General features: G+C 23.0%; 5 protein-coding genes and 2 pseudogenes across 5 annotated transcripts; 5 read left to right on the forward strand and 2 right to left on the reverse strand.

The window, feature by feature from the left end:
* Window positions 1-5,539: 5,539 nt before the first annotated feature.
* LOC145936491 (uncharacterized) lies at window positions 5,540-6,747 on the reverse strand (annotated as a pseudogene).
* Window positions 6,748-6,751: 4 nt separating this feature from the next.
* On the forward strand, window positions 6,752-10,421 carry LOC145936492 (cytochrome b-like; the record flags this gene model as incomplete). Its single annotated transcript, XM_083038748.1, is given in 2 exon segments — window positions 6,752-6,785; window positions 9,355-10,421. Coding segments are annotated over 2 exon segments (1,101 nt in total), but the record flags the coding sequence as incomplete, so codon positions are not given.
* Window positions 8,736-9,283, forward strand: LOC145935987 (NADH-ubiquinone oxidoreductase chain 6-like). The gene is given in 2 exon segments (XM_083037831.1): window positions 8,736-9,066; window positions 9,069-9,283. Coding segments are annotated over 2 exon segments (546 nt in total).
* Window positions 10,422-10,774: 353 nt separating the features above from the next.
* Window positions 10,775-13,128, reverse strand: LOC145936493 (NADH-ubiquinone oxidoreductase chain 1-like; annotated as a pseudogene).
* A 3,516-nt stretch (window positions 13,129-16,644) lies between these two features.
* LOC145936494 (cytochrome c oxidase subunit 1-like) lies at window positions 16,645-17,863 on the forward strand (the record flags this gene model as incomplete). The annotated part of the gene is given in 1 exon segment (XM_083038749.1): window positions 16,645-17,863. A coding segment is annotated over 1 exon segment (672 nt), but the record flags the coding sequence as incomplete, so codon positions are not given.
* Window positions 17,864-19,317: 1,454 nt separating this feature from the next.
* Window positions 19,318-20,001, forward strand: LOC145936108 (ATP synthase subunit a-like). Its single transcript, XM_083038005.1, is given in 1 exon segment — window positions 19,318-20,001. A coding segment is annotated over 1 exon segment (684 nt).
* Window positions 20,002-21,593: 1,592 nt separating this feature from the next.
* On the forward strand, window positions 21,594-22,316 carry LOC145936495 (cytochrome c oxidase subunit 3-like). The gene is given in 1 exon segment (XM_083038750.1): window positions 21,594-22,316. A coding segment is annotated over 1 exon segment (723 nt).
* The last annotated feature ends 694 nt before the right edge of the window (window positions 22,317-23,010 follow it).

Below are 23,010 nucleotides of genomic sequence, written 5' to 3' on the forward strand. Positions count from 1 at the left end.
TGAAAAGATGGAAGAGTGAAGGGGGGAGGGAAAGGAATATAAGAGAAGAAAGAAGGAGTACAAGGGATTATGTAGGAAGAAGAAAGAGGAGGAGAATGAAGAGTGGACTAGGAGGGCAATGGAAGCGGGGACGGAGGGGCAGGTATGGGAGGTAATTAGGAAAGAGAGGAGAAGGGGGAAATGAGGGGGGGAGAAGGGATTGAGATGGAAGAATGGAACAGTTATTTTAGGGATTTATTAGGGGGGGTGGAGTCGAGAGTGGTGTTGGGAAGAAGTAGGAGGGTAAGGGGGAAGGTGGAAGATCAGGAAGACCAGATAGAAAAGGGAGAAATTAGGAGGGCGATAGGAAGGATAAAAGATAGGAAGGCGGTGGGGGTGGATGGAATACCAGGAGAAGTGTAGAAATATGGTGGAGAGGGGCTAGAGGAGTGGGTGTGGGAATTATGTAATAGGATATGGAAGGGGGAAGGGTGGATTAGGGAATGGTGTGAGGGGTTGGTGATACCAATTTTGAAAAGAGGAGAGGGAAGGGAGGTCTCAGATTACAGGGGAGTAACGCTGGCACCGTCGTTATACAAAGTGAATGCGACGGTGTTAGCAGAGAGGCTGAGGGGTGAAGTGGAGGAAGGAGGGATGGTGCCACCGAATCAAACGGGGTTCAGGAGAGGGATGGGGACAGTAGATAATATTTACGTGTTAAACTATCTGATAAATAGACAGATAAGCAGGAAAGGAAGACAAATGGTGCTATTTTTTGTGGACCTGAGGGCGGCGTTTGATTCGGTGGACAGGGTGAAATTAATAGCGGCGTTGAGAGGGAGGGGGGTGAAGGAAGGGATGGTAAGGAGATGTGAGGAGATAGTAGGGGAGATAGGATTCAGGGTTAGAATAGGGGAGGAGAGGGGAGAAAAGTTCTGGACAGGGAGGGGAGTGAGGCAGGGGTGTCCTCTGAGTCCGCTGCTATTTAATATGATGATGGCGGACTTGGAGGAGGAGATGAGGAAAGGGAGATGGGGAGGAGTGAGGTTGGGAGAGGATAGGATATATACGCTAGCGTACGCGGATGATGTGGTGATGATGGCAGAGGATTAGGGGGGAATGAGGTGTATGATGGAAAGATTAGGAAGATATTTGGAGGAGAAGGGATTGGAGTTGAATGAGAGCAAGTCGAAGGTGATGAGGTGCAGGAAGGGGGGAGGGAGGCTGAAGAAAGCTAGTTGGTATTGGAAGAGAAAGAAGTTGGAGGAGGTAAAGGAGTACAAATATTTAGGCTATGTAGTACAAAGGAATGGGAGGCAGGATGGACAGGTGAGGGAGAGGTTGAGGAGGGGGGCAGCAGTAATGGGGCAAGTATAGGGGATAGGAAAGAGAAGATTTGGGGGTAATTGGGGGAGGAGATTATGGCTTTTTGATGCGTTAGTGTGGACGGTTTTAGGGTATGGGGTTGAGATATGGGGGTGGGAGGAGAGAGAGGGATTGGAAAGGGTACAGGAAAGGTATATGAGATGGATGTTAGGAGTGGATTGGGGAACGCCGGGGTATATGATAAGGGAGGAGCTTCAAAGGGAAAAGATAAGATCAAGGATGGGAAGGAGGGCGTGGGGATATGAGAGGAGGTTGGAGGAGGGAAAGGGGGGGGTTGGCAAGAGTATGTTTAGAGGAAATTAAGGAGAGGGCTAAAAAGGGAGGGGAAATATCGGAGTGGGAGAAAGAAAGAAAAGAGTTTTTTGAGGGTAAATGGATGAATTTAAGGGAGGTGGAGGAAAGAAGGGAAAGAGGGGAGTTTAGGTGGGAGGAGGTTGAGGAATGGGAAAAGAAAGGACAGAGGGAGGAGAGATGGGAAAAGATTGAGAATTCGGAGTATAATAAATGGTACAAGCAGGTAAAGGGGGAGGGAGTACCGAGGTATCTGAGGAAAGGGTGGACGGAAGGAAGGTGGCAGAGGATGGCGAAGTACAAATTGGGGAATGGGATGAGGGGAAATTGATATTGGGAGAAGGAGGAGGAAAGGAGATGTAGGATGTGTGGGGGAGGGGCGGAGACGTGGGAACATGTATGGGAGGAATGTATGGAATGGGGAAGGGAAGAGAGCTGGCAGGAAATGGTGAGGGAGGTACTAGGAGAGGAAGGAGAAGGGGAATTGTGGGTAAAATTGTTGGAGGAAGCGAGAGGGGACGGGGAAGGAGGTGAGGGGAAGGGGGAGAGTGAGTGAGAGAGAGAGAGAGAGGGAGGGAGGGAGAGGGAGAGAGAGAGAGAGAGAGAGAGAGAGAGAGAGAGAGAGAGAGTGGAGGAGGAAAGGCAAAAGTAGCCGGAAGCGGAGGTCCCACTTTAGAGTAAGTTAGTTGTAAGTTAGTTATAAGTATAAGTATAAGATATAAGACTGAGTAAGATAGGAGGGAAAGAGCGAGAGAGTAAATGGTGCGGCGAGATAAGGCAAGCGTGAGGCGGAGTTAAATATTGTATATAGGTTAAGTTATAGGTTAAGGATTATGTAAAGGATAAAGGTTTGGGACCGCTCCTTAGGAAAAAAGCGCCTTGTAATCCCCAATTGGGGCAGCAATAAAATTATCTAATCTATCTATAATAAAGTAAGAAAATGAATAAAATCTTATAATATAATAAATAACGTAAAGAGAAAAGTCATAAAGAATATGCATTTTTAATAGTAGCAAGATTTACATTTTCTACATACAGGTGATATTCAATCAATACTACATATATATGATATACTAATTTCTTTCGTTATAATATTTTCTTGTTACGCTGCCATCCTACTGTTTCTTTCATAAGTACATAAATGTTGGTATAATTTTTTATCATTTATTGACTTCTTTATTTTATATCAGTAATTATTTATGAAATAACAACTAGTTGGATGATTTTATATAACATGTGCAGTTTAAGTGCGCGAATTGCGGTGTAGTGCGCGGACGCGAGTGCGAGAGAGACAGTACAAGAAAGACAGAATCGAACGACACAAAAGAATAATTGAAACAGCACTATATTTACAGATAATGTACAATGTGGTTTTATATTTATGCTCAATATAAAACGCGGTGAGTGATATTCGGCGATTGCGAGAAGTGCAATGATTGCGCGATTCTTATTTATCCGCTGGAAGTGCGAAATGAAAAAGAGACTGTCTGCGAACTGCGATCTATCGGTGTGAACGACGTCAAGACGAGTGAGAGCGAGCGGCGCTAAACGGGCAGCTTTATCCTTCCGACCTTCGAGAAAGTTCCAAAAAATGAGATTATCAATTTTGGTCTCATGACGGAGCGATAAAGGACTCTCTCGAAAGCCGGAGGACAAAGCTGTTTGTTTTCCCCGCGTTTGTTTTCTCGCGATGATTCGAAAGGCCGGTGTTTCGAGCGAGCGATATTTGTCAACGCGCTAGAGCGAGAGCGCGCGGGTTTGCGCCGACGTACAGACCGGCGGCTCTAATTCATCAGCCGTCGCGCTGAATATGATCGCCGGAATTACATATGCATTGTTAGCACAAAATGTGCACGCTTACCCACCCACCCACCCACACACACACACACACACACACACACACACACACACACACACACACACGCACACGCACACACACACACACACACACGCACGCACATGCATGCTTATATTTGCGATATAACAAGAAAGTATAATTTTATTATAAAAGAAATATAGTACATCACATGTATGTAGTATCGCATATCACATGTATATATTTCTTTTATATTAAATACTTTATCTTATATATTAAACTTTGATTTACATTGAATTTTAATCTCTTTCATGTGCAATAAATTTCATGAAAATAATATTAAATTAATAATTTAAACAAACATTTTACATTCAATATCTCATTATTATTTAAATAATAAGCTAATATTATTCAAAGAACATAGTTTTTCTATTCAGTGATTAAAGATTACATTGGTTTTGATGGACAGCACTTTTTGAATATCTTTTGCAATAAATTTCATGAAAATAAATGTTAAGTTAAAATATTATATTCTTTGTAATACTTTTAAACTAAGCCAGTTTTCGTTATTGTCAGGTCTTTAATTGCTTCATGTGTCTCTGTGTATATATATATATAATTTTTTTCATTTGACAAATTTATATTCTCTGAAAGAAATAACGTAAATGACGTAAAAAAGAAAAGTCATAAAAATTTGATAACTTATAATTACATATTATAAGTCCTATAAGCTATAAGCTATCAAGTTTTAGAAAGCGGTTTATTGTTTCAAAAAAACATAAGAGGTAATTATCATCAGTATTAGAAAATTGTTTTTAATTTGATACTTTATTTAGGAAACACTTTGTATATACATTTGTTTATATCACCTAGTATTTCTTTCTTCTGACATCATCATTAAAAACCCATATTAACCTGGCACTTACATCACAAAAAATCAGATTTGGCTATAGTGTATAATTAAGTTCTGATTTGTTGTTAATTTATTGCTCTAAACGCGAATTTATTGCTTCTACCTATTAGCAGGAAAATGAAATTAAAGATGGGGATACTGACTTGCCATTAAGCACAAATTAGACATTACATATCTTGAAACCAATAAATTAGGGAGATATTTTAATACTAAAATTATAACAACAATTGCGTTGATATAGTTTCCCACGCAACAATTCGACGTTCTTTGGATGTCTAAAGGACGTCCTGTTTATCATACATGGACAGCCTTATGACGTACGAAACATATACCAAAGACGTACAATGTACCGCCCAAGTACGTCCAATAGACATTATTAGTACATTCATTGTATCGCTTTAAAACATTCAGTAGACGTAGTATGTACATCGTTAGTACATACGTACAATGACGTAGTATGTACATCGTTAGTACATACATACAATGACATATCTAATGGACGTCTATATATAAGCAATATATATAGGTCTGTTTTTTATTGCTGAACTGGCTGAATTAGTTCAAAGTTTATTTTTTACTCCATATTGGAAGAAAAAAAAAACTCTCAACTTATCAGCTATTCAGCCGCAGTTCAGGCAGCAATAAAAAACAGACCTAATGTATCGCTCAGACATCCAATCAATAATGTCAATTTGTTATGTTATGGAAGCCAAAATCTATAGTCGAAATATAACTAAAACAATTGCAATTTGTATTCAATGAGCAAGAAATATTATTAAATGGAGATTATTATATTCGCAAGAAAACGCGACGGAAAAAATAAAATTAGATTAATATAATTATTTTTTATTTTGAAAAAATAGTTTATAATGTACATTTTACTTTTGGAATTATAAAATAAATATAATATATTGCTGTGAAATGTTCAAAAGAAATTTCAGATATTTCTTTTATTTTATAAAACTAAATAGATAAACAAAACAAATAGATAAACTAAATAAAACATAAAATAAAAAGTAATTTCTTATTGAAAAAAAATTACTATTACAAGTGACTTTACTTACCATTAACTTAAGACAATAGATAAAAATAGAAATAGATAAAAATAGTAGAAAGTATATGATCGTATAAAATAATAATGACTAAAGTAGAACTTAGTTATTCGTATCGCGATTTTTCGGAATCCTGTCCGCTGCTCGTCGGAACCAATCAATTATTGTACTTTCAATGGTACGATCATCAATTTTTCGGTACCGCTTTTTTACAGCATTTGTAAATTGTATATACGTATATTTTTTGAAAGTATACAAATTCATATATTATAATGAAGTACATATAATTAATGCAGTACATTTAAAAATTACTTTATTTTTATAATGAGTTTTTCTTTTGAAGGAAGATGTTAATTGTACAAATATAAATTTGAATAACACCTCGTTTATTAACAGTAAATGGATCATAAAACATTCCAGATTTGTCTAGGACAGAAAATCCATATTTTGAGTGGATTTAAAATATGGAATTGCAGATTCCAAAAATACGGGTTTTTAACCTGCATAAATCTTGACAAATGTGAAGTTTTCGATAGGATCTGTGTACTTTAAGTTAATAAACAAGGTTTCAATAAATTTGTAGAATTAAGATTTCCTTTAAAAGAGAACTCATTTTATATTTATTTGTAAGAAAACTAATTTTTTACTTATTATATATAGACTTCCATATTTTTAAAATTCCATTTTAAAAAGATATTTACCAAATAGTATACGGGCGAAATGAATTCCTTCCAATCTCTGGTTTTTCTTTCTTCCCAACCATGAAATTTGAAGAGACAAATGAGGAGTGAAAATATATACCAGCATACGTCGTATTAATTCGGCCGGAACTTTTCCTCCGCGGTTATAAAATATATTTTCCTTTCAAAAGAAAAAATGAGATGGCAGATTGACTTAATTATAGTTAATTTTTAATATGTTAGGGTGGATCGAAAATGGGAGTTAACATTTAAACAATAAAGAGTATAAAAACTTAATGTACTTTTATAGCAGTAACTTTTTTTTTATATTATATTAACTATGTCAATGTGATAAAATGATAATACATGATCAAACTGATCAGACTTACAAGTTGTGCGCGTGCGATGTCTTTAGTTTGTAATAAATTTTCCAAATCAAGAAAATTTTGCCAGTTTTCTAAAGGAAAAGTTGGCAAAATATTTTCTTTTGATTTTTCTTCGCCCGTTGATGTTTTAAGATTCATTTTTCTCACTCCAGGTCTGGCTCAATGTTGTCACTATTTCTAGAATTGCTCGCATATCAAATTTGATTATTGTCAAATCCCTGACTATCTGTTTCTCGAATTCTATTGAAAAATTAAAATGTAAAACTTACAAAGTGTTTGAGATTTCCCGCGATCGCGACAATCACCGCGACGAAGAGATGAGCGATCGATAATCCGATCGATGGCGACATCCTTAGGCGCCTAACGCAAATGATGTAACCGCACCTAATTCCGCTTTCGCCCACGTGGGTTAGCGCAATACATACGCCGAGCGCGTGGCGTTACGTAATTGGGTCGCGAACCGAATTCTGCCGCTGATAGGCGATAAAAAGGAACTAGCCGATTAGATGCTTCCGGAAAAGAAGCCTACCGGCAGATTACGCTCAGATCTCGCCCTGTTAACACGGTTTCGACAAGTGAACGAATTACACATTCAAACAGCTCTAATCTTTCGATCCTTTCGAGAGTATCGATCTCGCGATACAATCTCTGCAATATGTGGTGATCATCAACGTAATGCTTTCGAACAGTCAGTAGTGGCGATCAACTATTGATCGAACTCATGAATGTGCGAGTTAACAATTACATTCCTTGTGTCCATTAACGGAAAATAAAACTACCGGTGATACCGGAACATTGGAGAATAAATCAGTGGTGCTGACTTCCCGTCTTATCCATCTTTCTCTGACTTGCGATAACCAAAAGAGCCGATCAGACTCGGATCGTCCGAGTCCCGTTCGAGTCGGAGAAAAGTTGCAAGCAGAGCTTCTCAAACATAAATTTGGTCCTTCGAGCCGGATTATCGGTAAGTGAAGTACCCGGTTTACTCATTAAGTAAGAAAATTCTCTAAGTCTCTCTCTTTCTCTCTCACATATCATCGCGTGGCGCGGCGAGTCTGGCAGAAGATCTCCGTCGGCCATTTTCAGAACATTCTCCGAGTCGTCCAATAGCAGTTAGCTATTGAGAAAGAAGATTTCCGGTCGAGCTAAATAATAAATTCCTAAACTAAAATTAATTTTTATACATAAAATTAATAAATTTAAATCAAAAGATCCATTCAATTTAAATAATTTTACGATATAAATAAATAAGGGTACAGAAATAAATATAGTATATATTAATAAATAATATGCAGCAGTTAAACGCTCATAATTTATACCCCAATAAATAATTATTATAAATGTAGGAATTAATCTTAATTCAAATATTAAATAAAATATTATTAAATTTAATGAAGAAAAGAATAATAATAAAATTATTAATATAAAAATAAATATTAATAATTTTTCCTTATAATTTTTTTCTTCTCTTTCTATTTGGATTACTATAAATATTAACCTCAAAACTCATATTCTTAAAATTAATAAAAAAAAAGAATAAAAATCTCTCCCAAATATCAGTCTTAAGTTAATTCATAAAATATCCTTAAATATAAATTTGAATATAAATAAAACACTCAAAAGAAAACATATATTATAATAAAATATATTTTTTTTATTAAATAAACTTATTAATCTTAAAAATAAAATTATAAAAATAAATTTTATCATATAAACTTAAAATTTTCTTATATTATATATATAATATAATTCATTTCCATATATTCGTACAATTAAAATTAATAACGATAAACCTAAGACCCCTTCACAAACTCTAAAAACTAAATAATAAATTATATATACTTCCAAATTATAAAATCTAAAAATCATATATATTATTAAAGATAAAATTAAAATTACTAATTCTACTACTATTAAAACTACTAATATATATTTATATATAAAAAATAATATAATTAATATAATTATATAAAAATAAATATAAATTAAAATATCAAAACCTATAGCTTTATATAGTTTATAAAAACATTAATTTTGTAAATTAAAAATATTAATATATTAATTATTAGCTAATCTTAATTTTTTTTATTAATTAATTTAATTATTATTAATCAAAAAAATAATTTAATTAAATTATACCTTTAATCTCCAAAATTAATATTCTTATTTAACTGTTTTTTGAAATAATTTAAAATTAATCATTTATATTTTTAAACTTTTTATATCTTATATATGAATAAAGAATTCCAAATTTTATTTATTATTATTATCTTAATATTAATATTTATATTATTTTTTATATCAATAAATATTATACTTATACATCCTACTATTATTATAATTAATCTTTTAATTTATTCATTCTTAATTTGTATAGAAATATCTTTATGAAAATCAAATTACTTATACTCAATTATATTATTTCTAATTATAATTAGAGGTTTACTTATTATCTTTCTTTACTTTTCAAGTTTAATTTCTAATGAACAAATTAATTTTAAATTAAATATATTTCTCTCATATTCCTTTATTTTAAATTATACAATTTTAATTATATATATATATATACTATTAATTTTATAATACCAATAAAATTTAATTTTAATGAAATTAAAATAGTTTATAAATTAAATGAAAAAATTTTTCAAAATATTTTAAATTTATATGAATATCCTTTAAATAACTTAACAATTATAACTATATTTTATCTTCTATTAGCTTTATTTATTATTATTAAAATTAGATCAACTAAATCAATTTCTCTACGTAAAATTAATTAATTTTAAATAACTACTAATCTTAATAATATCTATTATTAAATTAACTTATATGAATAAAAATTTACTTACTCTTATTAATTTAACATTATTAAAATTACCAACACCTATTAATATCTCTTATTGATGAAATTTCGGATCATTACTAGGCTTATTTTTAATAATTCAAATTATTAGAGGATTTTTTTTATCTATACATTACTGTCCTAATACTATATATGCATTTAATAGTATTGTTCATATTATTCAAAATATTAAACTAGGATGATTAATACATAATATTCATATTAATAGGACTTCTATATTTTTTATTTGTATATATTTTCATATTGGTCGAGGACTTTACTATAACTCTTATAAATTTTTTAATACATGATTAATTGGGGTATCTATTTATTTACTATCTATAGCTACCGCCTTTCTTGGTTATGTTTTACCATGAGGTCAAATATCTTTTTGAGGTGCTACAGTAATTACTAATTTAGTCACAACAATTCCTTATATTGGCAATTTAATTGTAGAGTGAATTTGAGGAGGATTTTCAATTAATAATGCTACTTTAAATCGATTTTATTCAATTCATTTTATTTTACCTTTTATTATTTCAATAATAGTAATCATACATTTATTTTTTCTTCATTTAACTGGCTCTTCCAACCCTCTAGGAACTAATAGAAATCTAAATAAAATTCCTTTCCATATTTATTTCACTTCTAAAGATATTTACGGATTTATAATTTTTTTCTTAATTTTTTCTATTATCAATCTTGAATCTCCCTATATATTTACAGATCCTGATAACTTTTTACCGGCAAATTCTATAGTTACCCCAATTCACATTCAACCAGAATGATATTTTTTATTTGCTTATGCAATTTTACGATCAATTCCTAATAAGCTAGGAGGAGTAATTGCACTACTTTTATCAATTATTATTTTATATTTTATACCCATAATTTCTATAAAATTCAATTCTCTATTATTTTACCCATTTAGACAACATATATTTTGAATTTTTCTAAATATTTTTATCCTTTTAATTTGAGCAGGAGCACAATCAGTTGAACCCCCTTATATTTTTATTAGACAATTATTATCTTCTTGTTATTTTATTTATTTTATTCTTTCATTTTTTTCATAAAAATTTGAGATATAATAATATTTAAAAATTTAAATTTATTATAATTTTTAATTAAGCTTAAATCTTAAACTATTATTAAAAATTATATTATTATTTAAAAAAAAAATTTTTTTCTATTAATTATATTATTTTATTAATTAATAATTCTATACTTATATATTTATTAAATTTATTAAATTAATTTAACTAAAATACTTATAATTATTAATTAGTTAATGATCTTGACTTAAGTCTATGTTTTGAAAACATATTAAAGAAATTTAAATTTTCTATTAACTTAAAAAAATAATTATATACATTTTATATTAAATAAATTAATTATCTAATAAAATCTTTTCTAACTAAATATTAATATTAAAAATTTAAATCTAAAAATAAATAATACATAAATTAAAATTAAAGGTAAAATAATTTTTCAACATAAATATATTAACTCATCATATCGTATACGCGGTAACATACCTCGTATAAAAATAATTAAAAAACAAATTAAATTAACTATAAAAAAAATTATAAATAATGAATTTAATAATAAATTAGTAAATATTAACACACAAACTAAACTAAAAAAAATAATTATTCCATATTCAGATAAAAAAATTAATGTAAAACCTCCTCTAAAATATTCAATATTAAACCCTGAAACTAATTCTGACTCTCCTTCAATAAAATCTATAGGCCTTCGATTTAATTCTGCTAAAATTCTAATAAAAAATATTAAAAATAAAGAATATATAATTATATATATATCAAAAATACTCTTGATATAAAACAAAACCAATGAATGAATATCTCTCACTTATAACTATTAAAACCAAAATAATTAAAATAAATCTCACCTCATAAGATAATATCTGAGAAACAGACCGAATAGACCCTATTATTGAGTACACAGAATTTGCCGATCAACCTATAAATACTACTACATAACTACTAATTGTTATTAAAATAATTATTAATAAAACAGAATAATTTAAGAAATAAATATTAGTAATGTAAGGAAACAATAATCACCTTATCAATATAAAAATAAATATAATTAAAGGACTTAAATAAAAAAAATTATAATTAGATTTATAAATATAAAATAATTCTTTTCTAAGTAATTTAATAGCATCTCTAAAAGGCTGAAAAATCCCAATAATCCCTACTTTATTTGGACCTTTTCGAATTTGAATATAAAAATTTTCCGCTCTAATAAAGTTAAAAAAGCAATTCCTATTAATAAAATTAATACTAAAATCACTAAACTTAAAATATTTAATTTTAAATAACTATAAAAATTTAAATAAATTATTACTTGTATAAATTACAATAAAATAATATTTTTATACTTAATTAAATTCTAAATTTAATACACTTAAATCTGCCAAAGTAATATATTAAAAAATTAATTTTATTCTTTAAATAAAAATTAAATTTTAGAAAAAAGTCCTTTCGTACAAAATTTCTTTATTAAATCTATTATAGATAGAAACCGATCTGGCTTACGCCGATCTGAACTCAAATCATGTAAAATTTTAATAGTCGAACAGACTAAAATATTAAACTTCTTCATTTAATTTTTATTTTAATTCAACATCGAGGTCGCAAACATTTTTATCAATAAGATCTTTTTAAAAATATTACGCTGTTATCCCTAAGGTAATTAATTCTTTAATAATTTTTTTAATTATAAAATTATTCAATTATTCATACATTAATGTTTTATTATTTAAATTAAATTAAAGTTAATTATATTTAAATGTCCTCCCAACAAAATATATTATATATATAATATTCCTTATTCCAATATTACTTTATACATATAATATATTAAATTCAATAGGGTCTTCTCGTCCCATAATTTTATTTAAGAATTTTAACTTAAAATTTAAATTTTAAATTAATAATTAAGACAGTTTTAATTTCATAAATTCCTTCATTCTAGTTTTTAATTAAAAAACAATTGATTATGCTACCTTAGCACAGTTAATATACTGCGGCTATTTAACCCAAAATCATTGAGCAGAACTAATTTTAAAATATTAAATCAAAAAACCATGTTTTTGATAAACAGGTGAACTAAATATATTTAACTAATAAATATAAATTTTTGCCTAATTCCTTACTTATAAATATTAATAAAATTACTCTTTAAATCAAATACTATTATATATTTTTTAAATAATATAAATTTATACTACAATAATATTATCATTATTTATTTTAATAAATAATTTTTTAAAATATTTATTTAATTAATTTAAATCAATTTATAAATTATATATATTTATTATCATAAATTATTAAATTTTTATAAAAAATTTTAAATACTAAAAATATTTATAATTTAATAAACTTTTTAACTATTTCTTTTTATATTTATTTTAAATTTAATTTATAGATTATCCCATAAATTTTTTATATAAATTTATTAATAAAATATATCATTTTAATAATTTAATTAATTTATAATTTATATATAAATTAAATTTATATAAAAAAAAAACTAGATATCATAAAAATTGAATAATATATCACTTCTAAATATAAATTTAAAATAATTATTTAACATTAATTTTAATTAATATTTAATTCATTTTATTTCGAGAATTTTTAATTTTTTAAAATATTTAATTTAATAATTCCTGATACAAAAGGTACAATAAATAAAATCTACTTTATTATACTTAATATAATAATTATTCACTTACATTACTATCATTATAATTTAATTAATTATTTAATTATTATTAACTTAAACTTTTTTATTTTTTAATATAACTTTATTGATTAATAAAAATATTTTAATTAAAAATTAAAAATTTATTTTAACTTAAATTAAAATTTTAATAATTTATTAATTAATCTTTTCATTGTAAATGAAATATTTTATTTTAAAATAAAATCTTAAATATAAATAAAACTAATATATTTCTAAATTATCTAAATGCATCTTCCAATACATTTATTTTGTTACGACTTTTCCTATACAAATTTTATTTAATAAGAATGACGGGCAATTTGTACATAATTTAAATAAAATTCAATTTATAAATTTATATAAATTTACATTTAAATTCATTTTAAAATAAATCTTTAATTAAAATTTTTATTTACCAAAACTTTTTTTTATTGTAACTCATTAAATCTTAATAATTCTACATTTTGATTTGAATTAAAATTAAATTCTTTAATTTTCAAATTATTTATCTCTTAATATAAATTTTCAACAACAATATATAAAATATATTTATTAAGTATTTCTACTTGTGGATTATCAAATTAATTAACAAATTCCTCTAATATTATAAATTACCGCCAAATTTTTTATCTTTAATGTTTTACATTTAATATTTAATTTTATATATTCTTTAATTTAAATAATAGGGTATCTAATCCTAATTTCTCTTTAACTTAATTAAAATTATTTAAAATCATCTTAAAATTTTTTAATCTAATCTATATTAATATTTCACCATAAGTATAAACTCTTAATAATTTTATATTTTTTTACCTATAAAACTTAATAAATTAAATATAATTTATTTTTATTATCAGTCTAACCGCAATTGCTGGCACCTAAATTTATTAATAAATATTATATAATTTTCTATTATAATTTTCATTAAAATAATTATTCTAAATATTAATATTTTTATATTAAAAATCATTTAAATTTTTAAAATATTGTAAATTTTTATTTATACTTAAATTTTAAAATAAATTTTATAAAAAAAAATTAATTTATCATATTTATCTATTTAATTTATTTTTTAATCAATATATAATTTTTTAATTTATTAAATTTTAATATATATATAAATTATAAATACACTAAAATATAAATATATAAATTTTAATTTTTTTTAAAAATTATTTAATTTTATATATATTTATATATAAATAATTTATATATATATATATATAAATATAAATAATTAAATTATTTATATAATTTAAATATATAATAAATTTATATAATAATAATTAAAAAATTTATTTTAATATATATAAAATATTTTATTATCATTATTTCTTTCTTATATATAAATATTTTATATAATTAAATAAACATTAAAGTTAATTTATATTAATTATTTATAATAAATTAATAATTATAAATAAATATATTAAATATTAATTATATTTATATATATATATAAAAATATATAAATATTTAATTATTATAAAATATTTAATAATAATTATTTTTAATGACACTTATAATTTTTATTTTTTTTTTTTTTAAATATATTTAAATTTCAATTAATTTATTATATTTAATTTTATTAAATTTTAATTATATATTTCTATATAAATTATTTTAATAATTTGAAATATAATAAATTTAAGGTTTTTATTATATATATTAATTATATTTATCAACCCCCCCCATATACCGAAAAAATTTTTTTATTATTTATTATAATTTACTTTTATTAATTATAATATTAAACTTTATACATTTAAAATAATTCATTAAAAATAATTTATTTTTAATGATATGCCTGAAAAAAGGATTATTTTGATAGAATAAATTATACATTTTCTTAATGTTTTCATTATTCATTATTAATCACTTTTTAATATTTCATATAATTTTTATCTATATAAATTCATAATTAATTTAAATAATTTTTTTTTTATTTTTTTTTAAATAAGTAAGCTAAAATTTAAAGCTTTTAGGTTCATACCCTAAATATAGAAATTTTATTAATTTTCTCTTATTTACTTATTTATTTTATATTTATTTATTAATTTAACTAACTTACTTTTTATTTTTCTTTTTTAATCATGAATTAAATTTCTAATTATATTTAATAGAATTAAACTATTTCTTGAAACTTCAAAAATTTCTATGCTTCATCTACATTAAAATATACTTAAATATTTATTTAATTATAATTTTTATTAATTTAAATGATTTTTTAAATCATTATTTTAAATATTAATTTAATTTTAATATTTAATTTATTTATTAAATATTTTATTATATTTAATTTAATTATATTTTCTTTCATTTCTTTATTTATTCATGATATTTTATTAATTTGATTTTTAATAGAAATTAATAATTTTATATTTATCTGTTATATATGTATAGAAATAAAATTAAAAAAAAATATTTTTTTATTTTATATTATTCAAGTTTTAACATCCTTATTATTAATTTTTCCTTTAATTATTAATTATTCTTTTTTAATAAATAAAAATTCTATAATTTTAAATTTTTATCTTTCTTTAATATTAAAATTAGGTATTCCACCATTTCATATATGAATAATTTATATATCTTTTCATATAACATGAATACTTTTATTTATTTTTTTAACTTTTCAAAAAATTATTCCTTTTTATATATTATCTTTAATCGAATTAAATATATTAATTTTAATATTTTTAATTTTAATATCATCATATATTCCTATTATTAAAATATTTAATTTATTAAACTTTAAAATTTTATTGACATATTCATCTATTAATCAATCAAGATGAATATTATTGTTAATTTTTTTTAAAAATTTATTTTGATTTATATATATATTTATTTATAGATTAATTTTATTAATAATTATTTTTTATATTAATTTTTTTAAATCTAAATATAATTTTTACATTAATTTTTTTAAAAAACTAAATTTTAATTTTTTATCAATTTTTTTAATATTCAATTTTTCTAGAATTCCCCCTTTATCTTTCTTTATTATAAAATGATTTTCAATTTTTATTTTTTTATATAACTCTAAAATATTTTTTATTTTTATTTTAATAATATTTAATTCTTTTATTTTAATTTATATTTATATTAATATAATATCTTTAATAATATTTTTCTATTTATATAAATCTAAATTAAATTTATTTAATTATTTTAAATCATCATCAAATTTACTTTTTCCTAATATTATATTATTAAGATTTTTTTCTTCTTTATTTATAATTATAATTTAACTTTAATCAAAGATTTTAAGTTAAACCTTCAAAGTTTATTATATAATTTTTATTTTATAAATCTTATATTTTAATTTTATTATAAAATTTCTTTAAATTTGCAATTTAATATTTTACTTACTTATAAACTATAAAATATATAAATTTTTAAATTTATCTTAAATAATAAAAATAAAAAATAATAATATTAGAAAATATATTTTTCTTAAATAAATTTACAATTTATTACTTAAATCAGACATAATATTTCTATATGAACAAATGAATATATTCTACAAATCATAAAGATATTGGTATTCTTTATTTTTTATTTGCTATCTGAGCCGGAATAATTGGATCTTCAATAAGAATACTTATTCGTTTAGAATTAGGTTCTTCAAATTCATTAATTAATAATGATCAAGTTTTTAATTCTATAGTTACTAGACATGCTATTATTATAATTTTTTTTATAGTTATACCTTTTATAATTGGAGGATTTGGAAATTTCTTAGTTCCTTTAATACTAGGATCTCCAGATATAGCCTATCCTCGAATAAATAATATAAGATTTTGACTTTTACCTCTTTCAATTAGTTTACTTTTATTAAGAAATTTTATTAATGATGGAGTAGGAACAGGATGAACTGTTTACCCTCCATTAGCTTCAAATATTTTTCATAATGGTCCTTCAGTTGATCTAACAATTTTTTCACTCCATATTGCAGGTATATCCTCTATTCTAGGAGCTATTAATTTTATTGCAACAATTTTAAATATACGACATAAAAATTTTTCTACTGATAAAATTCCCCTACTTGTTTGATCTATCTTAATTACAGCAATTTTACTTCTTCTTTCTTTACCAGTTCTAGCAGGAGCTATTACTATACTACTAACTGATCGAAATCTTAATACTTCTTTTTTTGACCCCTCAGGAGGAGGGGACTCTGTTCTTTATCAACATTTATTTTGATTTTTTGGTCACCCTGAAGTTTATATTTTAATTCTTCCTGGATTTGGATTAATTTCTCATATTATTATAAATGAAAGAGGTAAAAAAGAAACTTTTGGTTCATTAGGAATAATTTATGCTCTAATAGCAATTGGATTTTTAGGATTTGTCGTTTGAGCTCATCATATATTTACTATTGGACTAGATGTGGATACACGAGCCTACTTTACTTCAGCAACTATAATTATTGCAATTCCAACTGGAATTAAAATTTTTAGTTGAATTACAACTCTTCATGGAACTAAAATTAATAATAATTCTTCTTTATGATGAGCTATAGGATTTATTTTTTTATTTACTATAGGGGGTCTAACAGGTGTTATATTATCTAATTCTTCAGTTGATATCATTCTTCATGATACATATTATGTTGTTGCTCATTTTCATTATGTTTTATCAATAGGTGCTGTATTCGCTATTATTGCTAGATTTATTCACTGGTATCCTTTAATTACAGGATTTTCTTTAAATAATTTTTATTTAAATATTCAATTTATTTGTATTTTTATTGGAGTTAATATAACATTTTTTCCTCAACATTTTTTAGGTTTAAGAGGTATACCTCGCCGATATTCTGATTATCCTGATACATATTTATCTTGAAACATTATCTCCTCTATTGGATCATTAATTTCAATCATTAGTTTAATTTTTATTATATATTTAATTTGAGAATCATTATCTTCTAAGCGATTAATTTTAAATATATTTTTTATAAATACATCATTAGAATGATTGAGATCATTCCCTCCCATTAATCATAGTTATAATGAAATTCCAGCAATTTAAATTCTTAAAGTTAATAAAATAACTTAACATTATTTTCATTATCTTTCATTTTATTGTAATTTTTTAATTTTAATATGGCAGAAATTAGTGCATTGGACTTAAATCCCAATTATAAAGATAATTCTTTTATTAAAAATTAATACTTGAGCATTATCTCTTCAAAATTCTCGAATATATGATATAATAATTTTCTTCCATGATTTTACTATAATAATCTTAATTTTTATTACTCTTTTAATTTTTTTTATTATATTTACAATAATTAATAATAAATTTATTAATCGATTTCTTCTTCAAGGTCATCTTATTGAATTAATTTGGACATTCACCCCTATAATTATCTTAATTTTTATTACTATTCCATCAGTTAAAATTTTATATATTACTGATGAAATATATAATAATAAACTTACAATTAAATCTTTAGGTCATCAATGATATTGAAGATATGAATATTCAGATTTCTTAGATATTGAATTTGATTCATTTATAATTCCTTCTAATCAGTTAAAGTCAAATGAATTTCGCCTACTTGATACTGATAATCGATGTATTCTACCTTATAATTATCCTATCCGAATTTTAACAACTTCATTAGATGTAATTCATTCATGAACTATGCCAGCCTTAGGAATTAAAATAGACTCTACTCCAGGTCGACTTAATCAATCTTTATTATTTATAAACCGCCCAGGTCTATACTTTGGTCAATGTTCTGAAATTTGTGGTATAAACCATAGATTCATACCTATTGTTATTGAATCTACTAATTTATTAAACTTTATAAATTGATTAAAATCATTTTATAATTTCTAATAATTATTTTTAATAATATATTTATCATAATTACCCATTAAATAATTAAAAAATAATTTTTTAAATATAATTTAATAAATTATACTTTAATTTTTTATAATACTAATTATATATTAATGTCTATCAAAAGAATTAGTTTAATTTTATTAAAACATTAAATTGTCAATATAAAATATTTTTTTTTTTTAAATACTCTTTTATTCCACATATAATACCAATACTTTGAATACTTACATTAATAATATTATTAATAATATTATCTTTAATTACTATAATTACATATTTTATATATTTTCCAACATCTAAAACAATCATTAAAACTCAAGAAAATCAAATTATCTATAGTAATACCTATAAATGAAATTGAAAATGACTATAAATTTATTTTCTATTTTTGATCCATCTACAAATATATCATTATCATTAAATTGATTAAGAATACTTATTATTTTTATAATTTTTCCTTATCAATTTTGAATTATTCCATCTCGATTTACAATAATATGAAATATTTTATTAAAATTTTTATTCAAAGAATTTAAAATTATAATTAATTATTCATTTTCTAACTTAATTATTTTTTTAAGATTATTTATATTCATCATTACTAATAATTTTTTAGGATTATTCCCTTATATCTTTACTGCTTCTAGGCACTTAAGATTTTGTTTATCAATTTCATTAACTATATGAATTTCTATAATTCTATTTAGTTTCATAAATTATTTAAATGACTTTATATCTCATCTGACTCCCCAAGGTACCCCAAGATTATTAATACCATTCATAGTTATTATTGAATCAATTAGACTTATTATTCGCCCATTTACTCTAGCTATTCGACTAACTGCAAATATAATTGCAGGTCATTTATTATTATCCCTTTTAGGGACTACAGGTCAACTAATTCATAATAACCCTTTAATTTTTATAATTATAATTTTCTCCCAATTACTTTTATTAATTTTAGAAATTTCAGTTTCAATAATTCAAGCTTATGTATTTTCTATTCTATCTTCATTATATAGAAGAGAAATTTAATTATTATTTTAAATTTATTTATTAATTTATATTATGACAAAAATATTATTTAATTACTCATTCATCTTATCCTTTTATTAAACCAAACTAATTATTATTTTAATTAAATTATTAAATATATTAAAAATAAATATTCTTTAAATTTCTTAAATATTTAATTTAATTCATTTATAATTTCTTACAATAAATTAAATTAAATAAATTTTAACTTTTTTATACTAACAATTAATTTAATATATATTATCTTACCTTACAATTAATTATCCTATTCAAACTTTAATAACTTTATTAAATACAATTCACTTATAAACTTTGATAATCTTAAAAATTAAAATAAATTTCTCTCCAAATTAACTGAATTAATATTTATTACTGTCTATACATATATTTGCTAAAATCTTATTATACTTTAATCAATATATTAAAATTTATAATATTAAATTTATATACACACCATTATTGAATCAACTAACTTCTTTATAGTAAATTTATTATCATTTTATAATTTTTAATATTTATTTTTTAATAATTATATTTATTTACCTTATAATTATACATTAAATGACTGAAAAATAAGTATTGATTTTTTAAATCAAATATAATAGAACCCCTATTTTTAATGATCATCCACTTATATTTTATTTATTAAAAAAATTAACTTAATTTTTATTAATAACTTTAAATTATTAATTTAAAAATATTTTTATTCAATATTTAATTAATACTAATATTATAAATATTTATATTAATAATAAATAATTTTATCTTTAACTATTATAATTATATATATTTATAAAATTTCTCATATATAAAATAAAATTCAAAAAAAAATCAAATCTATTAAAATTCTTATAAATAAATATATCTATAAATTTATTTTTAATTTTTATTTATCTATCTATATATATCTTATTAAATTGATTAAAAATATTTATTATTTTTATAATTTTTACCTTTAACTCTAATTATTTTATTTATTATTTTTTATTAACTTATAATAATTTAAAATATTTTAATTAAAATTTTTATTTAAAATTTTTATTTAAAAAATTTAAAATTTATAATTTATTTTTTTTAAATTATTTTTTTTAAATTATTTATATTTTATAACTATTAATTTTTTTAAATTTCTCATATATTTTACTACTTTTTTAATTACTTAAAATTTTATTTATTAATTTCATTAACTACAAATTTTTATAATTTTATAATTTTATATATTATATAAATAACCTTTCCTACCTTTCTTTCCAACTCTCCAATACGCTCTAAATTATTAATATTATTTATAATCATTATTAAATTATAATTAAATTATAATTAAATTATAACTATTAATTATTTACCTATATTTTATTACCATCCAACTATTGATATAACCAAAAATTATTTATTATTTTTTTTAAAAATCTATATAAATTAATTAATTCATAATAATTCTTAAATTTTTATTATTAAAATTTTCTTCTAATTACTTTTATTAATTTTAAAAATTTTAACTTAAATAATTTAAACTTATTTATTTCTAATTCTTACTCATTATAAAACAATAAATTTAATTATTATTTTAAATTTACTTATTAATTTAATTTATGACAAAAATATTATATAATCATCCATTCCATTTAGTTTCTGTTAGACCATGACCAATTATTATTTCAATTAGATTATTAAATAATTTAATTTCAATTATTATATCATTTCATAGAATAAATTATATAATCTTTTTATCACTCCCATGTACATTAATATGTATATATCAATGATGACGTGATATCACCCGAGAATCAACATTACAAGGTCATCATACTCTTTTTGTTTATTTAGGACTACGATTAGGAATAATTTTATTTATTATTTCTGAAATCTTTTTTTTTATCTCATTCTTCTGAGCCTATTTTCACTCATCTCTAGCCCCATCGATAGAAATTGGTCAATTATGACCTCCTCTAGGTATTAAACCTTTCAACCCTTTTGATATCCCCTTAATAAATACAATTATTTTAATTACTTCAGGTATAACAGTCACATGAACTCATCATTCTATCTTAAATAAAAATTATTATGAAAGATATATAAGACTATTAATTACTATTATATTAGGAATATATTTTACTACTCTTCAATTAATCGAATATATTGAATCACCTTTTACTATTTCAGATTCAATTTATGGAACTTCATTCTTTGTAGCAACAGGTTTCCATGGAATTCATGTAATTATTGGAACACTTTTTTTATTAACTTGTTTTTACCGTATAAATTTACTTCATTTTTCTAAATCTCACTACTTTGGATTTGAAGCAGCTGCATGATACTGACCTTTCGTTGATGTAATTTGACTATTTCTTTATATTTCAATTTACTGATGAAGATACTAATACTTAATATTTAATTTAAAAAAATTTTATTTATATAATTTTTTTTATAATTTATTTATATAGTATATATTAAAAATTACATTTAATTTCCAATTAAAAAAATTAATTTAAATTAATATAAATAATTTTAACTTTTTTATTTATTACAATTATATTCTCTCTATTATCTACTTTTATTCTATTTATTAATTTTTTTATATCAATTAAATTACTTAAAAATCGTGAAAAAATTTCACCCTTTGAATGTGGATTTGACCCACTATCTAACTCCCGAATCCCATTTAGAATTCAATTTTTTATTATAAGTTTAATCTTTTTAATTTTTGACATTGAAATTACTATATTAATTCCATTAATTTATATATTTTTTTACATAAATAAAATTATAATCTTCTCATCTTTATTATTTTTAATTATTCTTATTTTTGGTATTATAATTGAATATATAGAACAATCATTAGAATGAAAAATTTAAAAATATAAATATATTATTATTATATTTTAAGGATTTTAGTTAAACTAACATAATATTTAAATTGCATTTAAAAGTTATATTTATATATAAATCTTAAACCTTTTAAAGTAAAAAAAATTACATTTAATTTCGACTTAAATATTGATTATCTTA

Source organism: Prenolepis imparis, unplaced genomic scaffold (genome assembly GCF_030444845.1).
Source record: "Prenolepis imparis isolate NDT839.2.m4 unplaced genomic scaffold, iyPreImpa1.0 SCAF_5, whole genome shotgun sequence".
NCBI classification, from domain to species: Eukaryota; Metazoa; Arthropoda; class Insecta; order Hymenoptera; family Formicidae; genus Prenolepis; species Prenolepis imparis.